Source organism: Rhinatrema bivittatum, chromosome 14 (assembly GCF_901001135.1).
Source record: "Rhinatrema bivittatum chromosome 14, aRhiBiv1.1, whole genome shotgun sequence".
In the NCBI taxonomy this organism is placed as follows: Eukaryota; Metazoa; Chordata; class Amphibia; order Gymnophiona; family Rhinatrematidae; genus Rhinatrema; species Rhinatrema bivittatum.
Genome location: NC_042628.1, coordinates 2141488 through 2165461, shown reverse-complemented (window position 1 = coordinate 2165461; position 23974 = coordinate 2141488). Strand labels below are relative to the sequence as shown.

Here is a 23974-nt window from a genome sequence, read left to right as displayed (position 1 = left end):
GGTGGGGTGTGATGGGGGTGGGGTGGGGTGTGATGGGGAGGAGCCAAAGAGGATTTTTCTGTAGGGTGAAGAAGCTGTTGGCTGTCGCACACCAGTTCCCTCCTTTATCCCCTTCCACTGCCTCTTGCTCTCCACCCCTCCCCATCTTCTCTTCCCCCTGCAGCCATTTCCTCTTTCTCCCAGCCCTCCTCTCTCCCCATCGCCCTTCACCCCCTCCTCTCTCCTCCTATTTCCCCCTTGCACATTGCTTTGATAACCTCACCACTTTTGCCAAGGCTGAACACTACAATATCCCAGTTATTCCAGAAAAATTCCCCCTCCCCTGATCCTAAGCAACTGATGCCCCCATCTCCTCCTCTCCCCTGCACCTCCTAGGCAGACACAGGAGAGACATCCCCCCCCCCCACCCAGAATGCAGCCTCTCCCTCTCCCTCCTCATCCAAAGTCAATCATTCCAATTAGTATGGGCTTTCCATATTGTGTTATGTCTTGATTTTATTTTATGCAAATTGAGGAGGAGTATCCAGTTCAGGTCTATGGAAAATTTGGCAATGCTTCTGGTTAAATGACATCACTGCTGACATCATGGGGTTAAAGTCCAGTCTGGTTGGTGTAGCAGCTGCTGTCACACGGGGGAGGGAAGGTGCAGGAGCAGCGGGAGACACCCCCCATGCCCCATCTTTTCTTTAATATCGATGCATGTGAGGTCCTCGTGGCTCACACGTCCTCTCTGCTACACAGGGTGGGATCCCGCCATTTCCACAGCGGGGCTGGAGGCATGGACCGGGGACGAGTTCTGGCCCTCGCTGCTGTCTCTTGCTTCATCAGCCTTCTGCCTTGCTTTAGAGGCAGACGTCTCGGGGAACCTAGAGTCTGCTGTCGGGACTTTGATTCAGCAGTGCAGTCTTGTAACAGGTTCCCCCCTGTGGAACAGACCCTCAAGCTCGTCTCAGGTCTCTGAAAGGTATCCGACTGCATCTGTTTTCCTCTGATTCCTGAGATCTGAGCGGGAGACGCTGCATGGATTTTAAGACGCGCCTGGGCACGCACACACATGGGTGGCACGTGGGCCTTCCAGGACGGTGACTGGAAACGTGGGCACAGGCGCCCGCCGGGCTCCCCTACCGCGTAACTTTATTTCTACTACGGACTACGTGTAAGTCTTAAAATAAAAAAATCAGGACCAGTCCGGGGGTTTGAAGGCTCAGGGTAAAAGGGAGGGGGTCAGGAGCCTTTACCTGGGGAAACTGCACATCAAATAAAATCCCCCCAGTCACGAGCTAGAGCCGGCATTTGCACACACAAGCGCGCGTCCACACAAAATTGCATGCACATGTGTGCGCACAGAGCCGATTTTACATCACACGCGTGTATGCCAGCAGATGGCCACGTCCGTTCTACGCGTGCATGTATTCCCACGTGGCTGTTTAAAAGTTACCGTCCCCGTGTTTGCTGGGATCTAATCAAACGTTTTAAGAGAGGGAGCTCTGTTTCTTTCTGGCGGGCTGCCCGCTGTAGGATGAGGCAGAAGCAGGTCTGCAGCCGCTCTCCCTGAGCCTCCTCACTGCTGCTAATAAACTTACAGTGTCCCCGGGTAAGGAGATGCCCATCACACCATTCTATAACATATCATCCATTAAAATCAAGTTACAAAATGGAAATAATTAGGTTCGAGAAGATCCAGCAGCAGGGAGGAGGCTCAGGGTGTGGAGCTCCTTCCCTGTCAGAGGCGTTCACAGATGCCACTTCCTTCCTCTGTCATTTGCTTGATTGCTGGTGAGCAACGCAGACTTTTCTCCAGGATTTACCACTAGAACTTTCCATGAGTGCTCCCAATGGGTGGATTCTGATTCTCTTACTTCATTTTCTTTTGAACACCTGAGAGAGCAATGGAATATGCCTAGAACTCAGTTTTGTGCATAATTACAAGGGAGACGTTACTGTTTGCAATTGACAAGAGGGCATTTTGATCTGTTAACAGTTAATGATTCGGAAGACTCTTTCTGGGACACTGTACCCATATATACTAAGGTTGCTATTTGATCTACGCGTGTTAGGGCATTGCTGCCCTCTCCTCATTTAACTAGATTAGCTGCCCGATGGAGTGCGGATTTAGGACAGGATATAAATTGGTCATTTTTGGTAATTGTTTCTTGTTTTCTCTGTTAACTATACTTACCGTTCCATTTAAAGGCCTTGCCTATTAGTTCTAAGTTAATTGGAAACCGATATGATGTGCATACAGATGTCGGTATATAAAAAATGCCAAATAAATAAATAAATATGAATGAAGACCTCATGATTTTAGCATGAATGCTTATTACCAGCTACTGTGAGGGAGATACTATTTAAGTAACTCCACAGAGTGTAGATGTCTAAGCCTTTTAGGCTATAACATGAACCTCTAGCCTTCAGAATTGTGCTTGAAATGCAATGATCACGAGGATATAGCGTGGGTCACGTTCTTACAAGGTGTCACAAGTCAAAAGCTTTTTGAAGTCAAAGTTTTACAATTCTTGAGCAGATTTTTGGAAAGTCAGTGGTTTGGAAGGGATCTTGTGTATATTCAAATCCGGATAATAATTCTCTTAATTTACCTGGGGGAAAAAGTTGTGTGCGAAAGCTTTTCTGCTTCTTGGAAGAGCGGTGAACTTGTGGCTTTTAATAACTGGACATCTTTAATGTTACAAACTCACGGAACTGGACCCCAGATCACTTCCCATCGAGGGGATTATAGGACAGGGTGGATAAGGTTTCTCAAAGGTTAAACTATTAAGAATTGCTGCGGGGTCCTTGGGTACATGGGAGGATGCAGATTGGGATATTTTAAGGTTTATAGTATTGACGTTTTCTGGTAATAGGCTCCCATATGACGGAGAGATGTAATCTTGGCCGATGGCTGGGAGAATGTGTTGTATGTTTGGGTTACTGTGTGTGAGGGAATAGTCCTGGATAGCTTAAGAAATGTTGAAAAAATACCTTGCACCATGGACAGCGGCTTACATGTTTGATGCGGCTTATAAGGATACTTTGTTCTTGGATGTACTGCCTTGCTGGCTCAATAAAGAGAACCTAAAAAAAAGAAATTTGATTGATTGCATTACACCTGGGCTGAAGCTCGGTTATCATTTACTTAGGGAAGATTTCTCAGCCCAGATTTATTTTTTTTTTTTTATTGGAAGAGATTACAGAAAAGGCAAATAAGAGTTCAGTAAAGGAAATAGCACATTTCAAGAAGATATCAGCGGGGATCTTCTGCATCAAATGGCCAATTATTTTGATGCTGGAGCTGTTTGGGTTTTTTTTCTGTTACACTATTTTTATCAGAATTGTTTTTATTAATATTTAAGAGAACTAAAAAGAAACTATATGGACTAGGTTTTAAGGGATATTTGAAATTGTTTAACCCATTATGTCCTAGTGTCCTATATATAGGATAGCTCCTTAAAACATTTGGGCTATAATAGGTTAAATATGTTTGTAGCCCCTGGCCCAACCTGCCTGGGCACAGGGGCCTTCTGGGGAGAAGTCCAGTCTTTCAAGGCATTTAGGGGTATTTCCTCCTCTGGCGCTCCAGGAAACTGCACACCACATGGTAGATGTCCGAACAGAGAGTTCTTTTCTGCTCACTAATTTCAGGAAACCAAATCTACTTCCAAGTACGCTAAGGCTTAGTGCACCAAACAGTACAGCAAAAATACAAGTCAGAAACAAAAATATTCTCCGTCTCACAGTAGCAAATGCTGCACACCCTGGGCAAGTATGCTCTGTGGTCAGGAACCCCATCCTTCTGGACACTTCCCTTGGTATCTGCTTCCTTGTGTGCAACTTTCTTTGAGTCCCAATAGAAACTTGGAACAATCCTCAGATAAGTCAAGAACATCTAAAGCTAATTCTTCCGCAGCAGCTCAGGAAACAGCAAGTCTTCACCATTCTTTATCCAACTTGGAAGCAGGCTCTCTGGATAGGTGACGTCCTCAGCTGAAGAAGTCCCAAGGCCTTGGATCACAGTTACAGACTGAGCTGTGTCTGTTGCAGCACTTCTCCACTTTCTCCCCACATGCTGCCTCCAGCGTCTGCTCCAGGCTCATCCCTGCCGGCTTATGAGGATAGGGAGTAGCTGAGCTTTCTAGTGTTTCCCCAGAGATCAGCAACTGATGCAAATGTAAACCCCCACCAATGGGAACTCCACCTCTTACCTGTGTGATTTAGAATGAGCAAGTGTTGCACACCCACGCAACTAAAGGTTCTCCCAGGGATGGGGAGGAGAGGTTGGAGCAGAAAGTAAAAACAACATAAAATAAAACCCACAATATTACTACTATTGCAAGTAAGATGATCAATACCAGTGCATGCACATTTACATAACACATCTGGATTCTTATATTCTATAGGAAACTGAAGTACATGGCATTCTAAAGAAAGAAGAATGTATTTGCATAGGTAAATGAAGAAAATAAGATATTCAGAAGAATAACCGTGTCAGTCTGGCATAGTAAAAAATTACACAAGGCGGGGGTGGCACCTCATAAACTCGCCAATGGATTGAGGTATGAACTTTCGCAGGACAAGAGTCCCCTTCCTCAGATGTATGTTGTAAATTATAATAGAATATTAGCCCTGCCCTAAGCTCAGTTTGCTTCACAAAAAATTAAAATACTAGATATCAAAACTCCCTTCTAAATTCTAGCCAGAACAATAGTAATTTTTTTGCATAAGTTCTCATTTTAATATCATGTGCTGATTGAATCCTTTAGATAGGCGATGAAGCAGCTGCTGGGTCTTGGGAGATCTGTGATCCTTATGGAGCAGATAAATGAAAAAAAAAACCAACCATCTAAATAAACTCCCAGCAAATCTGAGCATTTCCTCTAACTTAGACTATGAATATGCTTGAAATAAAACAAACATCAGTAAATATCTAAAAATCACCTTCCTTTCCCTTGCTATTTTTCTCAGTACTGCTGGATAAATACTTCTCTTCAGATAAAACTTTCAGTGACCTGAAACTGCTTTTTCATTTCTTATAAGCAGCCAGCAACTGGAATCTGCAATTAAAGCTTCACCTCATGACTACATCTCTCTATCTCTGCCTTTAAACAAAAGCATCACCTTTTATACTTAATTAAAATGGCTCATTTTCAATCCATTGCGCCTAATTGGCTCCAACAGGAATCACAGAGAGAATATATTTTATAGTAATACACTTCAACATTTTTAATATGTTCAGAAATATTTTTACAAAAACCAAAATACACAAGAGAATACTTTACAAAATATTTACATCTAAATGTTTAAGCCCCAAACCCTTAAAAATCATATCAAAACTCTCATAATCATTCACTCAGACTACTACATACACATTCACCATTCACCCACATCATACTAAAAACTAATACATTGGCAAGACCAAACTTTCATAAATTTCATAATTAAAATTGATGCAAGAAAGTCCATCTAAACCCCATAATGTTAACTGATTATAATATCTCCTTCAAATTGATTTCTAAATCTTCAATATCTTCAATATCAGCAAATCCAATGTCATAAACAGTAAACACTGCTTGCCTGAGAATATCTTTACACAATTCCCAACAAAGAATTCTTCATTTCACCCCGCAAATCAGGAGCTTCCTCAGGGGAACTTTTAAGATGACAGCATTCTTATAACAAGCACCGAAAATTTTTTATCCAAAATCTCAGCTCCGCCACATGATCCCTTTCAAATGTATTTCAACAATGGCACTTGAATATACCTCTACCGGGAACTAATACCCGAATCCAGCGATGTTACCGCAAACTTCAAAACCGGAAACTCACAATTGTATTTGATATTTCATGTTACGTCCAACAGGTATCACCCATCCAAGCTCTGATGCAAAAATCTACAATTTGTCAGTTCAAATATAAATAGTATTTTATGGAAAGTTAATTAGAATACATTCTAATATCTTCCCCTGTGCAGTAATGTTCACTTACTGTCATTGTAGTGTAGCAAATACAGCACTAGCATGTTGTGTGTGAGGGAAAGGGATGGGCGATGAGGACACACTGTAAGGGGCTGGAGCGGACAATGGAAGCATCCTGACAATACTTTAATTAGACTCCTGTCTCCTTTACCTGATGTGTAATCCCTTCCTGGATAGGGGGGTCCACACTCAACCCCAGGGCTAGTCCTTGACTCACTCACTTCCAAACCCTGGTGTGGAATCTCCAGTAGGTGGAAGGATTAATCTCCAAGACTCAAGGCATTGATAGTGTCATTGTTTTCCATGTGCTAATTAATAGGATGCCTTAGTGGTGTTCCAACATAAAACTTTACTGAATAACTTCAATAGAAATAATCTGACACATTGGACATTTATTCTGGTTGAATGCCTGATGTGTAATTGAAATATCAAACACACTTGCGTGTCCCTTGATTCTCTGTACCTTCCTGAACTCTAGGGCCACCCCTATGGTAACTGTCAGGATTCCTTCCTTTTCCTAAGGTTGATACCTGGGATCCGCAGCTGCACTCTCTCCTCCTTTATGTAGCGTGAGGGCATCTGGCCTGCTGTCTCTCCTGGGTAGCTCGACGGTTCTCCTCTCCTCCTAATGTGGCACTGAATCGCCATGCACTCCTCCTAACATTGGCATGGCACTGAGTCTCAGGCTGAAGGACGCAGCATGAAATGAAGGCAATCTCCAGCCACTAAAAATGTACTTCCAAAAATATTCCTAAAGGGACCAAAACACTAGAGGAGCAGAGGTTTATGTCCAGGTCTTGGGTATATTATTTCCTCTCTCCAGGAAGGATTGGGTGCAGATAAATTTGCTTCCAAAAGAGAAAAGCAGCTCATGGGGTATTAGGTGTGAGCTCGTGGCCAATCTCTCACCCAACATCTCTGCTCCTCAGAAGCTTTGGGCCTGCACATTTCATGCAGAAATAGAAAGTTCCTATTCTCTCAAAATCCAACTCAAAAATCCAGAAATAAAATACTAAAACGGGATTGGGCCGTTCCAGCAGCCATGCACCTGTTCTATAAACAGATGACCTACACTGTGTGTCCCTTTTACTGGGACATACTTCTTCGCAACATTGCCAAATGCACCCTACATATGCAGTGAGCAGGGTTCCTGCCCCAGCATGCACTGATGGTCTCCATGCAGATGCAAGAAGGAAGCTGCAGTAAGAGCCTTGAAGTCTCTTTCCCTGCTGCTCTCACCCCACATATGCAGTGAGCAGGGTTCATGCCCCAGCATGCACTGATGGTCTCCATGTGGATGTAAGAGCCTTGAAGTCTCTTTGCCTGCTGCTCTCACCCTACAAATGCAGTGAGCAGGGTCCGTGCCCCAGCATGCACTGATGGTCTCCGTGCGGATGTAAGAAGGAAGCTGCAGTAAGAACCTTGAAGCCTCTTTGCCTGCTGCTCTCACCCCTACATATGCAGTGAGCAGGGTTCGTGCCCCAGCATGCACTGATGGTCTCCGTGCGGATGCAAGAAGGAAGCTGCAGTAAGAGCCTTGAAGTCTCTTTGCCTGCTGCTCTCACCCCACATATGCAGTGAGCAGGGTTCGTGCCCCAGCATGCACTGATGGTCTCCATGTGGATGCAAGAAGGAAGCTGCAGTAAGAGCCTTGAAGTCTCTTTGCCTGCTGCTCTCACCCCACATATGCAGTGAGCAGGGTTCGTGCCCCAGCATGCACTGATGGTCTCCATGTGGATGCAAGAAGGAAGCTGCAGTAAGAGCCTTGAAGTCTCTTTGCCTGGTGCTCTCACCCCACATATGCAGTGAGCAGGGTTCGTGCCCCAGCATGCACTGATGGTCTCCATGCGGATGTAAGAACCTTGACGTCTCTTTGCCTGCTGCTCTCACCCTACATATGCAGTGAGCAGGGTTCGTGCCCCAGCATGCACTGATGGTCTCCATGCGGATGTAAGAACCTTGAAGTCTCTTTGCCTGCTGCTCTCACCCCACATATGCAGTGAGCAGGGTTCGTGCCCCAGCATGCACTGATGGTCTCCATGTTAATGTAAGAAGGAAGCTGCAGTAAGAACTTTGCCGTCTCTTTCCCTGCTGCTGTCACTGAATCCCTGCGAACGCACAGTGAGGCTTGCACTGACCTGCTATTAGGTTTCAGGACATGGAGAGTTTGCTATAGAAACTCTGACACACACAACCAGGCTGTAACTGATCCAGATGCTTTGAAGCTGCTGCAATGCTTCCTCTTCCTTCCATTCACCTCCGGACGAATCTGCTGCTTATTGGCGGCAATACAGATTGGTAAGCGTTTTGGGGTGCATATTCTGGGGCTCTCATTCAGAGAATGGTTGTGGTTCTGCCTTTCCTGCTAAAGGGATTCAGCTGGTATCTGGTGGGCACTGCGCACAGAAAACGTTATTTTCCAGGGTCTGAGTGGGATGTATTGAGTGTACCCCAGTTCCTGCGATCTGCCTGCCAAGATTACACCCCAGAACCTGATCCTCAGCAACAAACATCTCAAGGATTTGGCAACCCAAAATTAAAAATGTTTATTCTACTCTGCCATTTTTTTTTATTGTGCTTATTATGCCCTTTTCTGCTTTCTGGTTAGTATCTGACTTTTTTAAATGTTTGCCTATCATTTTTTTATACTTTTATTTTTGTACAGACTCTGTCTTCTTTTGCTCTTCCCACATCCCCATTCCTCTGCAGCAGCCTCTCTCCCTCTGGAGTGCCAGAGGCCTTCCCCCATAACATATTGGCAGGACAATTTTTCACGTGTTAGCAAAGTAATACATAGAATTATTAAAATGAAAAGGGGAAGCCAAGAAAAGAAAAAATTACAAATTAATAGCAGTAACATTACAGATTATGGAAGTCACGGGTTCAGGTGCTGGTCCATACTGCCCTGGTCACACTATCTTTCTGGCCTGGTGGCAGGTACCACATATTCTTCTGCTCTTCCTGCTGTTCCTTTTCTTTCTACTAGGATTATAGAAAAGTTTTTCCAGCTCTTTCTGTTGTGGAAAATCTTAAGTACATAAGAAGTGCCAGGCTCGGGCAGAGCAAGGTCCATCGAGCCCAGCATCCTGTACATAAGAACATAAGAAGTGCCAGGATGGGTCAGACCAAGGTCCATCCAGCCCAGCATCCTGAACATAAGAACATAAGAAGTGCCAGGCTGGGTCAGACCAAGGTCCATTGAGCCCTGCATCCTGTACATAAGAACATAAGAAGTGCCAGGCTGGGTCAGACCAAGGTCCATCGAGCCCAGCATCCTGTACATAAGAACATAAGAAGTGCCAGGCTGGGTCAGACCAAGGTCCATTGAGCCCAGCGTCCTGTACATAAGAACATAAGCAGTGCCAGGCTGGGTCAGAGCAAGGTCCATCGAGCCCAGCATCCTGTACATAAGAACATAAGCAGTGCCAGGCTGGGTCAGACCAAGGTCCATCGAGCCCTGCATCCTGTACATAAGAACATAAGAAGTGCCAGGCTGGGTCAGACCAAGGTCCATCGAGCCCCGCATCCTGTACATAAGAACATAAGAAGTGCCAGGCTGGGTCAGACCAAGGTCCATCGAGCCCAGCGTCCTGTACATAAGAACATAAGAAGTGCCAGGCTGGGTCAGACCCAGGTCCATCGAGCCCAGCATCCTGTACATAAGAACATAAGAAGTGCCAGGCTGGGTCAGACCAGGGTCCATCGAGCCCAGCGTCCTGTACATAAGAACATAAGAAGTGCCAGGCTGGGTCAGACCAAGGTCCATCGAGCCCAGCGTCCTGTACATAAGAACATAAGAAGTGCCAGGCTGGGTCAGACCAAGGTCCATCGAGCCCAGCATCCTGTACATAAGAACATAAGAAGTGCCAGGCTGGGTCATACCAAGGTCCATCGAGCCCAGCATCCTGTACATAAGAACATAAGAAGTGCCAGGCTGGGTCAGACCAAGGTCCATCGAGCCCTGCATCCTGTACATAAGAACATAAGAAGTGCCAGGCTGGGTCAGACCGAGGTCCATCGAGCCCTGCATCCTGTACATAAGAACATAAGAAGTGCCAGGCTGGGTCAGACCAAGGTCCATCGAGCCCAGCGTCCTGTACATAAGAACATAAGAAGTGCCAGGCTGGGTCAGACCAAGGTCCATTGAGCCCTGCATCCTGTACATAAGAACACAAGAAGTGCCAGGCTGGGTCAGACCAAGGTCCATCGAGCCCAGCATCCTGTACATAAGAAGTGCCAGGCTGGGTCAGACCAAGGTCCATCGAGCCCAGCATCCTGTACATAAGAACATAAGAAGTGCCAGGCTGGGTCAGACCAAGGTCCATCGAGCCCTGCATCCTGTACATAAGAACATAAGAAGTGCCAGGCTGGGTCAGACCAAGGTCCATCGAGCCCTGCATCCTGTACATAAGAACATAAGAAGTGCCAGGCTGGGTCAGACCGAGGTCCATCGAGCCCTGCATCCTGTACATAAGAACATAAGAAGTGCCAGGCTGGGTCAGACCAAGGTCCATCGAGCCCAGCGTCCTGTACATAAGAACATAAGAAGTGCCAGGCTGGGTCAGACCAAGGTCCATTGAGCCCTGCATCCTGTACATAAGAACACAAGAAGTGCCAGGCTGGGTCAGACCAAGGTCCATCGAGCCCAGCATCCTGTACATAAGAACATAAGAAGTGCCAGGCTGGGTCAGACCAAGGTCCATCGAGCCCAGCATCCTGTACATAAGAACATAAGAAGTGCCAGGCTGGGTCAGACCAAGGTCCATCGAGCCCAGCATCCTGTACATAAGAACATAAGAAGTGCCAGGCTGGGTCAGACCAAGGCTCCATCGAGCCCAGCGTCCTGTACATAAGAACATAAGAAGTGCTAGGCTGAGTCAGACCAAGGTCCATCGAGCCCAGCATCCTGTACATAAGAACACAAGAAGTGCCAGGCTGGGTCAGACCAAGGTCCATCGAGCCCAGCATCCTGTGCATAAGAACACAAGAAGTGCCAGGCTGGGTCAGACCAAGGACCATCGAGCCCTGCATCCTGTACATAAGAACATAAGAAGTGCCAGGCTGGGTCAGACCAAGGTCCATCGAGCCCAGCATCCTGTACATAAGAACATAAGAAGTGCCAGGCTGGGTCAGACCAAGGTCCATCGAGCCCAGCATCCTGTACATAAGAACATAAGAAGTGCCAGGCTGGGTCAGACCAAGGTCCATCGAGCCCAGCATCCTGTACATAAGAACATAAGAAGTGCCAGGATGGGTCAGAGCAAGGTCCATCGAGCCCTGCATCCTGTACATAAGAACATAAGAAGTGCCAGGCTGGGTCAGACCAAGGTCCATCGAGCCCAGCATCCTGTACATAAGAACATAAGAAGTGCCAGGCTGGGTCAGACCAAGGTCCATCGAGCCCTGCATCCTGTACATAAGAACATAAGAAGTGCCAGGATGGGTCAGAGCAAGGTCCATCGAGCCCTGCATCCTGTACATAAGAACATAAGAAGTGCCAGGCTGGGTCAGACCAAGGTCCATCGAGCCCTGCATCCTGTACATAAGAACATAAGAAGTGCCAGGCTGGGTCAGAGCAAGGTCCATCGAGCCCAGCATCCTGTACATAAGAACATAAGAAGTGCCAGGCTGGGTCAGAGCAAGGTCCATCGAGCCCTGCATCCTGTACATAAGAACATAAGAAGTGCCAGGCTGGGTCAGAGCAAGGTCCATCGAGCCCTGCATCCTGTACATAAGAACATAAGAAGTGCCAGGCTGGGTCAGACCAAGGTCCATCGAGCCCAGCATCCTGTACATAAGAACATAAGAAGTGCCAGGCTGGGTCAGACCAAGGTCCATCGAGCCCAGCATCCTGTACATAAGAACACAAGAAGTGCCAGGCTGGGTCAGACCAAGGTCCATCGAGCCCAGCATCCTGTGCATAAGAACACAAGAAGTGCCAGGCTGGGTCAGACCAAGGACCATCGAGCCCTGCATCCTGTACATAAGAACATAAGAAGTGCCAGGCTGGGTCAGACCAAGGTCCATCGAGCCCAGCATCCTGTACATAAGAACATAAGAAGTGCCAGGCTGGGTCAGACCAAGGTCCATCGAGCCCAGCATCCTGTACATAAGAACATAAGAAGTGCCAGGCTGGGTCAGACCAAGGTCCATCGAGCCCAGCATCCTGTACATAAGAACATAAGAAGTGCCAGGCTGGGTCAGACCAAGGTCCATCGAGCCCAGCATCCTGTACATAAGAACATAAGAAGTGCCAGGCTGGGTCAGACCAAGGTCCATCGAGCCCAGCATCCTGTACATAAGAACACAAGAAGTGCCAGGCTGGGTCAGACCAAGGTCCATCGAGCCCAGCATCCTGTACATAAGAACACAAGAAGTGCCAGGCTGGGTCAGACCAAGGTCCATCGAGCCCTGCATCCTGTACATAAGAACATAAGAAGTGCCAGGCTGGGTCAGACCAAGGTCCATCGAGCCCAGCATCCTGTACATAAGAACATAAGAAGTGCCAGGCTGGGTCAGACCAAGGTCCATCGAGCCCTGCATCCTGTACATAAGAACATAAGAAGTGCCAGGCTGGGTCAGACCAAGGTCCATTGAGCCCAGCATCCTGTACATAAGAACATAAGAAGTGCCAGGCTGGGTCAGACCAAGGTCCATTGAGCCCAGCATTCTATCTGAGTGCAGCCAGTCCAGGTCACAAGAACCCAGCAGATCCCTAATAGTTGATCTTTTTCTTGTATCTCTCCCCCAAAGATAAGCTCCAGCTTTCCCAAATCTAATAATTTTTCCTTCAGGAACTTGTCCAATCCTCTTTTAAACCTCACTCTGTTAGTTTTCTTGACCACATCCTCTGACAACAGATTCCATAGCTTGATTGTGCGCCGAGTGAAGAAATACTTCCTTTTATTTGTTTTAAATGTGCCGGCTGCAAGTTTCATGGAGCATCCCCTCATCCTAGTGCTGTTTGAAAGGATAAATCATTATTTCCCAGCCCTTTCCTGCAGGCTCACCTAACCATCTGGGTTTTCAGGGTATCCATAGTGAAAATGCATGAGCTAGATTTGCATACTTTGGAGACCCGGGGTATGAAAATCTCTGTCAGGCGTATTTATTGGGACGACTGGACATGATGCCTCCAGGAGGGAGTTGGGAAGCACTGAGGTGAATGACCATTCCCTATTTGCCTGTTGCACCCCACTCCTGGTTTTACAACTCTCAGTCATGTCCCCTCTCCAGGCTAAAGAGCACTCATCAATTCAGCCTTTCTCCTTAAGGGAGCTTTTCCACCTCCTTTATCATTTTCATCAGCCTTCTCTGCACCTTTTCTATGTCCATTTTGTTTTTTAATGAGATATTAAAGCCAGAGTGGATATAAAGCTGAGAAAATGTCAACCAGCATCCTCCACAGTGATATCTCAGCTTTCCTCCCTCCTGAAGAAGCCGTAAGTCAGGGGACCGTAGTCTGAAGTTTCTATAGGACTCTGATAATAAGAAACAGCACAGTAAGAGATTGGAAAGCAGCTGAAGTTATGGTTATTGATTTGGGGTTCCAAACTTCTCCTCACATTCTTCCCTTGAGGATTTTAATGAGCTGGAGCATCGAGTACCTGTAGCTGGGATTATTTTTCCGTACTTTGCACTTGTTCACATTAAATTGCCCAGGCTGCTAATCTCACAGGGTCCTTCTGCAGTTCCTTACAATCTGCTGCTGTTTCAACAACTCAAAACATTTTTGCATCATCTACAAATTTGGTCACCTCATTCGTTGTTTCTCTCTTCCTATCGTTTATAAATTTACTAAACAGCAGAGATGCCAGACTCTAGGGGGCACTGCACTAATGATCTTTCTCCATTTGCAGAACTGACCATTTAATCCCACTCTCTGTTTCCTGGCTATCCAGTTGTCAGTCAGCCATAGGACATTGCTCCCTATCTCCTGACCTCCCAGTTTCCTGAGGAGTTTGTCTGAGGGACTTTGTCAAATGCTTTCTTAAAATCCAAATATATCACTGAGTCACTGTTATCTACATGTTTGTTTACACCTTCAAAAAAATCTAGTAAATTGGTAAAACAGCAGTTTCCTTTCCAAAAACAATGTTGACTCTCCCCATTAAGGGGTACATTTTATAAAAAAGCGCGAGCGGGTACTTTTGTTCGCGCACCAGGCGCAAACAAAAGTACGCCGGATTTTATAAGATACGCGCGGAGCCGTATTCTATTTATATGGCCTTTTCTATTTATATGGTCAATAATTTTGTTATTCTTTCTAGAAACATAGAAACATAGAAATGACGGCAGAAAAGGACCAATGGGCCATCCAGTCTGCCCAGCAAGCTTATGGTAGTTTCTGTTGAGCCATACAAGTCCCCCATTTTTATCAGTTTGCCAGACTGTCAAAGTCAGGACCCTTGTTGGTTGCTGTTAGAGTCCAATTCCCTGTTACCTTCTGCCATAGAAGCAGAGAGTAATCTTGGAGTTGCATCAAGAGTTTCAGGCTTATTGGTTGAGGGTAGTAACAACCGCATCAGCAAGTCATCCCTATGGTTTTTTTTCCCAGACCGCAAAATTCAATATCTTAGGCCTGGATTCACTAATGCCGCAAGGCATAGTGAATCCCAGCGGTAACGGTGGGTGGGGGGTGGTCCTGCGCTAGCCGGCAGCGATCGCACCTCCGCAGTATGATCGCTTCCGGCTAGCGCCAAATAACTACACCATAAAAGGTGTTATTCGGTGCGAACTAGGCAGCGATATGGACCCTATGCATTTCGCTGTCTGCGCCGTCTTCGCAGAGTCGGCCCCGGCGACGCCCCGACTTCTCCTCTTCCAGGGCCAACTCCACCCCGATGTAGCTAGCGCGCGTGTGTGCTAAGCTTTCTAGCTATCGCACTCTTGCGCTGGTAGTGCAAGCATGCGATAGCTTTAGAAAATAACCCCCTTAGTTTTCTGTCTATATTTAATTTCTTTTTACTCCTTTCTCCCTGCCGTTGAAGCAGAGAGCAATGTTGGAGTTGTGGCTTATTGGGTAAGGGTAGTAACCACCACACCAGTAAGTTACCCCCATGTGCTCTTTTCCTCATTCCCATCCTCTAGCCTTTAGGGATCCAAAGTGTTTATCCCATGCCCCTTTGAAATCTTTCAACGTTTTTGTCGTCACCTCCTCCTCTGGAAGGGCCTTCCAGGCATCCACCACCCTCTCCGTGAAGAAATATGTCCTGATGTTGGGTCTGAGTCGTCCTCCCTGAAATTTCATTTCATAACCTCTTGTTTTACTGATTTCTTTCCAATGGAAAAGGTTTGTAGATGATTGTGCATCATTCAAACCTTTCAGGTATCTGAAGGTCTGTATCCTATCTCCCCTGCACTTCCTCTCCTCCAGGGGAAACATCTTTAGGTCCTTCAACCTCTCCTCATAAGTCATTTGATAGAGACCCCCCATCACCATTTTTATAGCTCTTCTCTGGACCGCCTCATCCTGTCTCTATCCCTTTTGAGATACGGGCACCAGAACTGAACACAGTACTTCAGGTGAGGCCTCACCAAGGCCCTGTACAAGGACATCATCACCTCCTTTTTCCTGCTGGTTATTCCTTTCTCTATGCAGCCCAGCCCTCTTCTGGCTTTAGCTATCGCCCTGTCACATTGCTTCACCGTCTTCAGATCATCAGACACTGTCACCCCAAGGTCCCTCTCTTGCTCCATTCACAGCAGCCTCTCACCCCCCATCACACACAGCTCTTCTGGATTACCACACCCCAGATGCATGAATCTGAACTTCTTGGCATTGAATCCCAGCTGCCAAATCTTCAACCACTCTTTAGTCTTTCAATCTGAGTTATGTCCTCCAGTTTCCCAATGATTCCATCCAATCAGTCAGAGAGAAAGAATGTTTTCGGTGTGAGTTCGCCTCCTCAGTAAGACAGAGGAAAATAATGTAGTTTTTCTGCAATTTCCTTGTCCTCCCTGACCCGCTCCATGCCCCCTCCCCCTTTTTCTCCTTAGTCATCTAGCAGCCCAACTGACTCCTTCACGGGCTTTTTGCTTTGAACGTACTTGAAAAGTATTTTTTATTTGCTTTTACCTCTGTAGCAAGCTTCTTTTCAAATTCTGTCTTTGCCTGCTTAATTACTTTTTTTTTACATCTAACTTGCCAGTGCTTATGCTCTCCCCGATTTTCCTCATATGGGTCTGCTTTCCAGTTTTTGAATGATGCCTTTTTGCCTTTACTTATGTCTTTCATGCTGGCAGTCGTTTGGTTTTCCTTCAGCCTTTTTAAATGCATGGAATACATTTTGTCTGGGCCTCAAGGATGGCAGTTTTACACAGTGTCTATGGATTTTGCTGTCAGCTTTGGGAAATGTGTTTCTCTGATCTCTTTGTATTTTGCACAGCACAGGAGGAAATGCATTTCTGGTTCTCTTTCTCCAGTGTTGCATTGCATAGAGTCTGATTTCTCGGGGTATCCAGTTTCGTGTTTATCTGCATCTTTCTGTTTCTAGTCTGTGATCGCTTATCCTGTACATGGTGAGGGTCTGCCTCTTCTGCAGTTGTGACTGGGGTGAGGTATTCTGCTAGTGTGCATTTTCTTTGAAGGGATCTGGAGCAGTCTGGCTTGTTCTGTTTTCTAATTTGTTCTATGGCATGTTACAATATTTGCACTGCCACCGTTTTGTGGGCCAGTTTGTAGTTGTGTGAGTTTTGGGAGGTGGTACTGGGTTGGTACAGCAGGTTGGCTACATAGATGCTGAGTGTGTCTTTTCCAGGGTTTTGTGTTACTTTTCAGAGAGCCTGGTAGTGGAGGGAATTTGTGTCACTATTATTGAAAAGACACCAGGATTTGAATGTTCTTTTTTGCATGGTGAGTGGTAAGGGGAAAGTATCCTAATTCTGTTCTGCACCCATCATTAGGAGTATTTCGGTGGACACAGAGTGTCTGTTTGTAGAACTGGAGGTGAGGGATTCCTTTTGGAGTTTTGTCCCATTCTGTAGAGTTTGGGGTTAATAATGACAGACCCCAGACCTCACTCCCATATAAGAGGATTGGTTGAATGATGCTATCAAATACTTGTAATAGTTTTACTGGGGGTTGTATTTGTCCTGAGCTTTCATTTTCATATCAGGCTCTTAGAACCTTTTCTTGTAGGGTCTTTATAGACAATGTAAAACTCCCAGATGCACTTACTCTCAAGCCAAGGTACATATAGGGTATGCTCAACTTCTTGTTTATGTAGGAAGAGTTTGAAGATTTTTGTTTTCTCCAGGTTAGCTCATAGGGTCCATGATTTGCAGTAGTCTCTTGTTAGGGCGCACTAATGAGCCTTAATGCGCATTAACTTCTAGCTAATGCGCACTGTCTCGTTCGGTGTACTGCGCACTAATGCTGAGATAGTATGCACTAACTGGTTGTTAATGCGCATTAAGGCTCGTTAGTGCGCACTAACGCACTTCGGCGGAAATTGCCAAAAAAACACAAAAGTTTTCACAGCGCAGTCGATCCAAAGCCCAACCCAATATCTTTAAACAAAGCACATCCCTAATAGCCTCTGCACCCGAAGGAAAACAGAGACAAAGTTTTAACGCAGACCAGGTTGGCCTGATAGCTGAATTCTGCCCCAGCTGAGTATGCAGGGGAAACTGCAAAGCACATTTCCACATTTGGCTTGGGTGTGTTGGTAAACTGTGGTGAATAGTTCACTAAATCTCTCATTGTGAGTCCTTTTTTGTAACTGGACAACAGCTATGTAATTCAGCCTCCTAGCTTACATTTATGTTTAAATCTTTATATTAGGAATAGCTGTGTGTGCAGTTGTTTCTGTGCCAAAAAAAGATTTTACAGTTAGACCCCAACCCACTTCTATCATAGACCAACTAAGTGCCTACTGATCGCATACAGTTGTAAGAGAGATAATACCCTGGTATTTCCTTACATTTAATAGCCTGCGTTTAGTCATAGAAATCCCAAAATAGCATTAATGCCCCACATCAAACAATTCTCACCTACTCCATTCCTTTCCATCCCCATCCATATAAATCCCACTAATACAAGCAACATATTTAATACATCATCCTTCTCAAAGCAAGCAGCCCTCAACCTTCCTTTTTGTACATAGTATTTAAGTTGAATATTGTTTAATCGTTTCTAATTTATCTCTCTCTTACTCCTCCTCCCAGTTCTGCTACCCTTGTTAAATGTAACTGCACCTTCGGGCACCTCTGTTCCAGTTTGACGTATTTACTGCACTCCTGTTTTATGTAAACCAGCAAGATATGTTTTCATGATTGCCGGTATATAAAAACCTTAAATAAATAAATAAATAAATAAATAAATCCCTCCCACTATTAAACCCAGTCGACTCAGTCCTAAATCAGTATTCCTTATAGCGCCCTCCAATAAAATGCATGATCCCAATCTCCCAGCATCCAGCAAACTGAGCCGCACTTGCACCTGAATTCTAGGTCAGCTCTGTGCAGAGCTTCAGCTGCTTTGCTCCCAGGAGTCTCCACATGCTGCCCTAGATTGCCTTAAAAAGTGTGGAAATACTGGATTCTCTTTCAGAAGAGACGCCATCTGACCCACTTTCTGTCAGGTGCTGTAAATGCAAATATTCCTGGGTATTCTTCGTTCGGACTTTGAGTGTCCTCTCCATCCAGACACCTGTCAGAGCTTCACCTTATTACTGAGGTCACTCTGCTTCCAAGCCCCAGGGAAAGGGGGGGTCACTGCAGAGACCGAGCAGGCGGGGACACCGCATACCCCAGTGTCCTCTGGCGGCGCTGAATACCCCCAGCACCAGCATCTGAACTGGCACCCGGGCAGAATCAGCCAGAAAATGTAACAAGAATTAAGATCTCACTTTCCGAATGTTTTGCTAATGCAGTATAATTTCATTTGATTGGGCAGGGAACGGCTCTCCACATCCTCTAATCTGATCTTTTAACTTTCTCTGATTGCCTCGGAATCTGCAATGCAGCTAAGATCGCCCAGGACGCTGTGAACGCACCATTAATTGGAGCAGAACAGCATAGCCACAGAGCCCCAGTCTCCGCTGCCTGGGACACCTTTTATTAGAGCCAGAGACCATGTTGTGCACGAGTCCCTTCTTCCCACGAGACACACGAGAGGGTGAGGTTTGCAGGTGCTGTCGCATGCTGACGTTAGAGGTGCTAGAAATCTTGGGAACAGGGGAAAGTGTTGGAACTGTGACTAACAGGCGTGAAAGGTTAGCAGCATCCCATGCCTTGCTGTACTTCACCATTTATAGTGCAGAAGGAGGCCTCTTTCTCTCTTCCTTCCTATCTGCTTTCCGGATTCTTTTCTGAAGGATCTTCCTGCCTAAAACGTGGTTTATGCCTGCAAAATGATCTTTGAAGATTACCTGGAGTAGTATGTGTGTAACTCATAAGAACGTAACACCCTATGGTACTGCAGGTTGCTTAAATGTACATGCAGCCTTCCACTTTTTAAGGTGTGAGCGTGAACATACACGCGCGTGCAGATTTCTAGGCGGGTGCCTTGAATTCCTGGCTGGGAAGTGCTGTTCCACAGGCTGGATAAACTGTATCGACGATGGTTCATCCTGCCTTTCAGGGCCAGTTTGGTCTCTTTCACATACAGGAGCCAGGGTAATAAAATGCATGCTAAACGTTACTGCAGTACCATAGGATGAGCTAAGCCCAGTTAAAAAGCTGCATTTAATGAAAAACATGGTTTTTTTTACTCACAAGTCATTTAACAGCACATTCACCCTAAAAAAAATAGAGGATACCAGGTATAAAATCTCACTTGTTTATTTGTGTAGCGATCTCCGTGGGTAACAATCAGTGCCCTGAAGCCCCTGCTTTCTGATTACGCGCATCCATCCACTCTTGGCCCTCAGCGTGGTATTGGGGTGAGGCTGTGCTCCAGCGTCTGTCACATTTACCTGGGAGGCACGAGCCCCAGTGTTAGGTCTTGCAGCAAATTAATCTAGTGCGGGGTATGCTTTCCCCTCACAGTACCACAAACTGCTGCACTCTGTAGCCTGATTCACCGAGAGGAGCAGGATGTGTGTTTGGTTCGCAGATGGTCAGCAAATGATAGGATTAAGAGTCAGCAGGACTCTTGGTACCACATCTGGTTCTGCCACTGAAAGATGAATGAGACGAGAGACAAGAGAGATGTTTTCTGGATGAGTAAGAGTGAGGTTTGACCATGTAATGTTCAGGTATTAATGACAGAAGCAGATACAGACTTGTGATAGGGAGAGGCACTAGGACACTGTTGCACTTTGCATGTGTTCCTTTGTGATCCAAAACCTGAATTTACTCAATTGTACTTGTGTCTAGCAGTAGCCATTGCTCCTTTCAGGACCGCCTGCCGATCTCCTGAAAGTGTAGAGTACACAGAGTGGCATCAGATACAGGACAGTGGGAAGAGGAATCTTTTTTTTTTTTTAATTGAAATATTTTTTATTGACAACCAAAAAGGACAAATGGAAACAGGGATCGAGGCTCCATGTAAATACAAATCTGTAAACGGTATGAACATACTCGAGGCAACAAACAATATCGTATTGCTTATGGAATCTCAGCATCACCCAACAAATAAAGACATTGTCATATTCCAGATGTCTCGTCATGCATTTCTTATTTATATTATACCCCCCCCCCCCCTTATATGCTGTGAGTGATAATCATAAGAACAATGGTACATACAGTAACAGATGATAAAAAGGAGATACTGATCAAGCAAATCCTATCAAACAAGGCTGGAGAGCATGCAAGATATACCTCAACTGTCCCCAGCACCACAGCAGTGCAACTTCCATGTGGAGTGTCCTGACCAAACATCCCGAAACCGTTTAAGCTGTTTCCTCAACCTTGCAGTGATCTCTGACATAACATACAAATGACTCAGTGTAACTTGCACTTCAGCCAGTGACGGTATTTGAGGTAGCTTCCATGGGAAGAGGAATCTTTAACACAATCCACTTGTTCTTCTTTCCTTGCAGCCGTCATCATGCCAGCTACCAATCAGGGCTGGCCAGAGGAGTTTGGCTTCAGAATTCACGGAGATGGGCCATGCTACATATTGTCCGTGGAGGAGAGCAGCTGTGCCCACTTGGCTGGACTGCAGCCTGGTGATCAGATCTTGGAGATTGAGGGCCAGAACGTCTCTTCTCTTCCCTTCCAGAGCCTGATTGCCCTGGCCAGGGAATGCAAAAAGGCGCCTCCCAGTGTTGGGGTGGTTTCGCGCCTTGAACAACTGGACTTATTGCCTGATGACAGTGGCAGATTTGGCTTTAATTTGATGGCTACAAGCCCATTGCAGGTGGGCCACGTGGCTCTGGGCTCCCCAGCAGCTGACCGTGGGATCATGCCAGGGGACTACGTGCTGGAAGTGAATGGACGGCCGGTGACAGATTATGATGTGGTGGCCTCAATGATCAGGGCATCAGAGGGGAAGACGTTGCAGCTGGGGGTGCTGCCCAGCAGGCAGAGGCACAGTGCTCCCCCCGGATCCCTGCTCAGAGCCCAGGCCCTGCACTTCAACCAGGAGGTAGGACCTGTCAGAAAACACTGCCAATGCATTTCTTACACTTCTGCGTTTTATTTCAGGACGTTTCTGCTTTTTACGTATTCATGTTTTTAAAGCTTTGCAGCGTTTGAAATGTTTCTAGGATGAGTGTGCATGAACACAAGGAGCAGTGTGCGAGGTCTTGGCATCATTATTTATTCATTTATAATTACTTCTATCCCGCGCTCTCCAAGGTTCGGGGTGGGTTAGATCGTTAACATAAATAGTTTAAAACAACATTCAACATCGGATTTACAAACAAAATATGAACAATAACAACATTATTTGTTGCACAGTTTAGAATTTATTTATTAATTGCTTTCCAATTTTGAAATGAAAATTTCCAAAGCGATGTACATGTGTAACATCAAAAGGTTATACAGACTATAAAATTTACAAAATATTAAAACAAATAATATAACATTTTAATTGCCATCCCAATATAGCAGCCTTGGAAAATACCCACCTCAGCCCCTTAGAGCGGTTCCAGATCTAATACAGTGCCCCAAATATACCTATCTGATTTTAATATTATACATTGACAACACCAACCTCTTAAGCCTGAATAGCTTTCCCAGAAATTAATCTTCATCAGCCAAGTTTTTACTTTGCGCCAGAATTTCATCAGCTCCATTCCTTCTCTGGCCTCCAATGGGAGACATGGAAAAGGACCGGATTTGAAGTCTTACATGATGAAAACCGAGGGAAGCTGCAACTGGGAGCCATACTAGGAATGTAGCTCTCAGTGGACATTTCCAGGAAATCCTATTCCACAAATGAGAGGGTCCTTGTCCTTGAAGGTTCTTAAATGCGAGGACAAGATTTTAAATTTGTTTCTCAATTCAACAGGCAGCCAAAATAATTTTGCCAATAATGGTGCCACTGATCTCGCCTAGATCATCCCAGGATTAGCTTAGCCGCCATATTTTGAAACACTTGGAGCTTCCAAATTAAATGGCCAGGAAGTCCCCAGTATACAAATTTGTAATAGTCTATGACCGCTATAACTAGAACATAAACCACCGTCTTCAATGCCTTTAAATTTAAAAAATATTTCAGTTGTCGCACCAATCTCAATCTATTGTATGCGGAACGTAAAACTGAATTAACTTGGCTTTGCATGGACCACTGTGAATTCAGCATAACCCCAAGTGATTTTACATCAGTGCCGGCAGTAATTAACTGACCTTCAAACTCAACTTGAAACATAGCCTGACCAGTACCCACATGTGATATCTCTGTCTTGCCAGCATTCACTGCTAGAAAATTAGCACTCAACCAATTTCAAACAATCATTGAGTAAAGACAGAATCCGTTGAGGGTCCTTACCCAATAGACCAACAATTTGCAGATCGTCCACATAAATAAATGGGTTGAAACCAAAAGAGCGTATTAGTGCATCTAATGGAGATAGATAGATATTAACCAAGAGTGGGATAAAGAAGAACCAGTCGTGATGAAGAATAATGACCCTGAAAAAACACCCCTTGACTCCTATCTGCTAAAAAAAACCCCTACTAATCCACTTTAAAACCGAACCCCCTAATCGCAAGGATTGACAGCGAGCAATTAGAATTTCATGGTCCACCAAGTCAAATGCACTAGAAAGATCCAAAAATACTAACAGTACATCTGTCCCCCTATCTATATGAGGCAGAACAGAGTCAACCAAATCTACCTTGATTATCTCCGTACTGCTACCTTTACGGAAACCGGCCTAAGCTGGATCTCATTTCCCTGCCCTTTCCATAAAACCTGAGAGTTGAGTAGTCACTAACCTTTCTAAAATTTTAGCTACAAAAGGAAGATTAGTGACCGGTCTATAATTAGAGCACTGTCTCGGATCCAAGTCTGCCTTTTTCAAAATGGGAATCACCACTCATGTTTTTAATGACTCGGGGACAAGAAGCATTAAGCACAATGTTTATCCGCTTCAGAGTGTCGTTCTTTCCCTGCTCGGAGGGGTGGAATGGGAGGATGGCGCTACCTCTCATTCTAGAGCCTGGCTGGTCCTGGGAGAAGGGGAAAAGGTGAAACATCGGATGGATATATGATATATGATATATGGAAGCAGCTGGATGTAAGGTGGTGACATCTACTGGTCCCAGTCCAGTTCCAGAGGACAGGGATCTCTTCAACACTAATTCACAGGCATCATAGCCGGCTGCAGAAAAGCAAGGATTTAACGAGGAAGATTAAAAACAAACACCTTGTTTTCAGCTAGGCCCAGAGACTGGAGGAGACGGCGTAACTTCCCAGGGTCACAGTGAACTCTTGGCAGTGTAAAGATTAGCAGAAGCCTGGCTGTACAGCTGCGAATGTTTGAATGTTGTCTTCCATGCAATCAGTGCATTTTTCTTTTCCACACTCAGCATTTCGTATAATGGAAAGTAATTTGTAATAATAATTTTAAAGATAATCCTGAACAATGTTAAGCCATTGACATGGATGT

The 23974-nt window shown here is 45.5% G+C and overlaps 1 protein-coding gene across 4 annotated transcripts in view; it reads left to right on the top strand.

The window, feature by feature from the left end:
• The first annotated feature begins 20962 nt into the window (after positions 1-20962).
• GRID2IP (Grid2 interacting protein) overlaps positions 20963-23974 on the top strand; it is an 80330-nt gene continuing 77318 nt past the window's right edge. For all 4 annotated transcript variants that reach the window (XM_029576245.1, XM_029576244.1, XM_029576246.1 and 1 more), the window contains exon 1: positions 20963-21504. In XM_029576245.1, the coding sequence (XP_029432105.1) occupies positions 20965-21504 (540 nt within the window). In that variant the 5' untranslated portion in view covers positions 20963-20964. The remainder of the gene's footprint in view (positions 21505-23974) is intronic.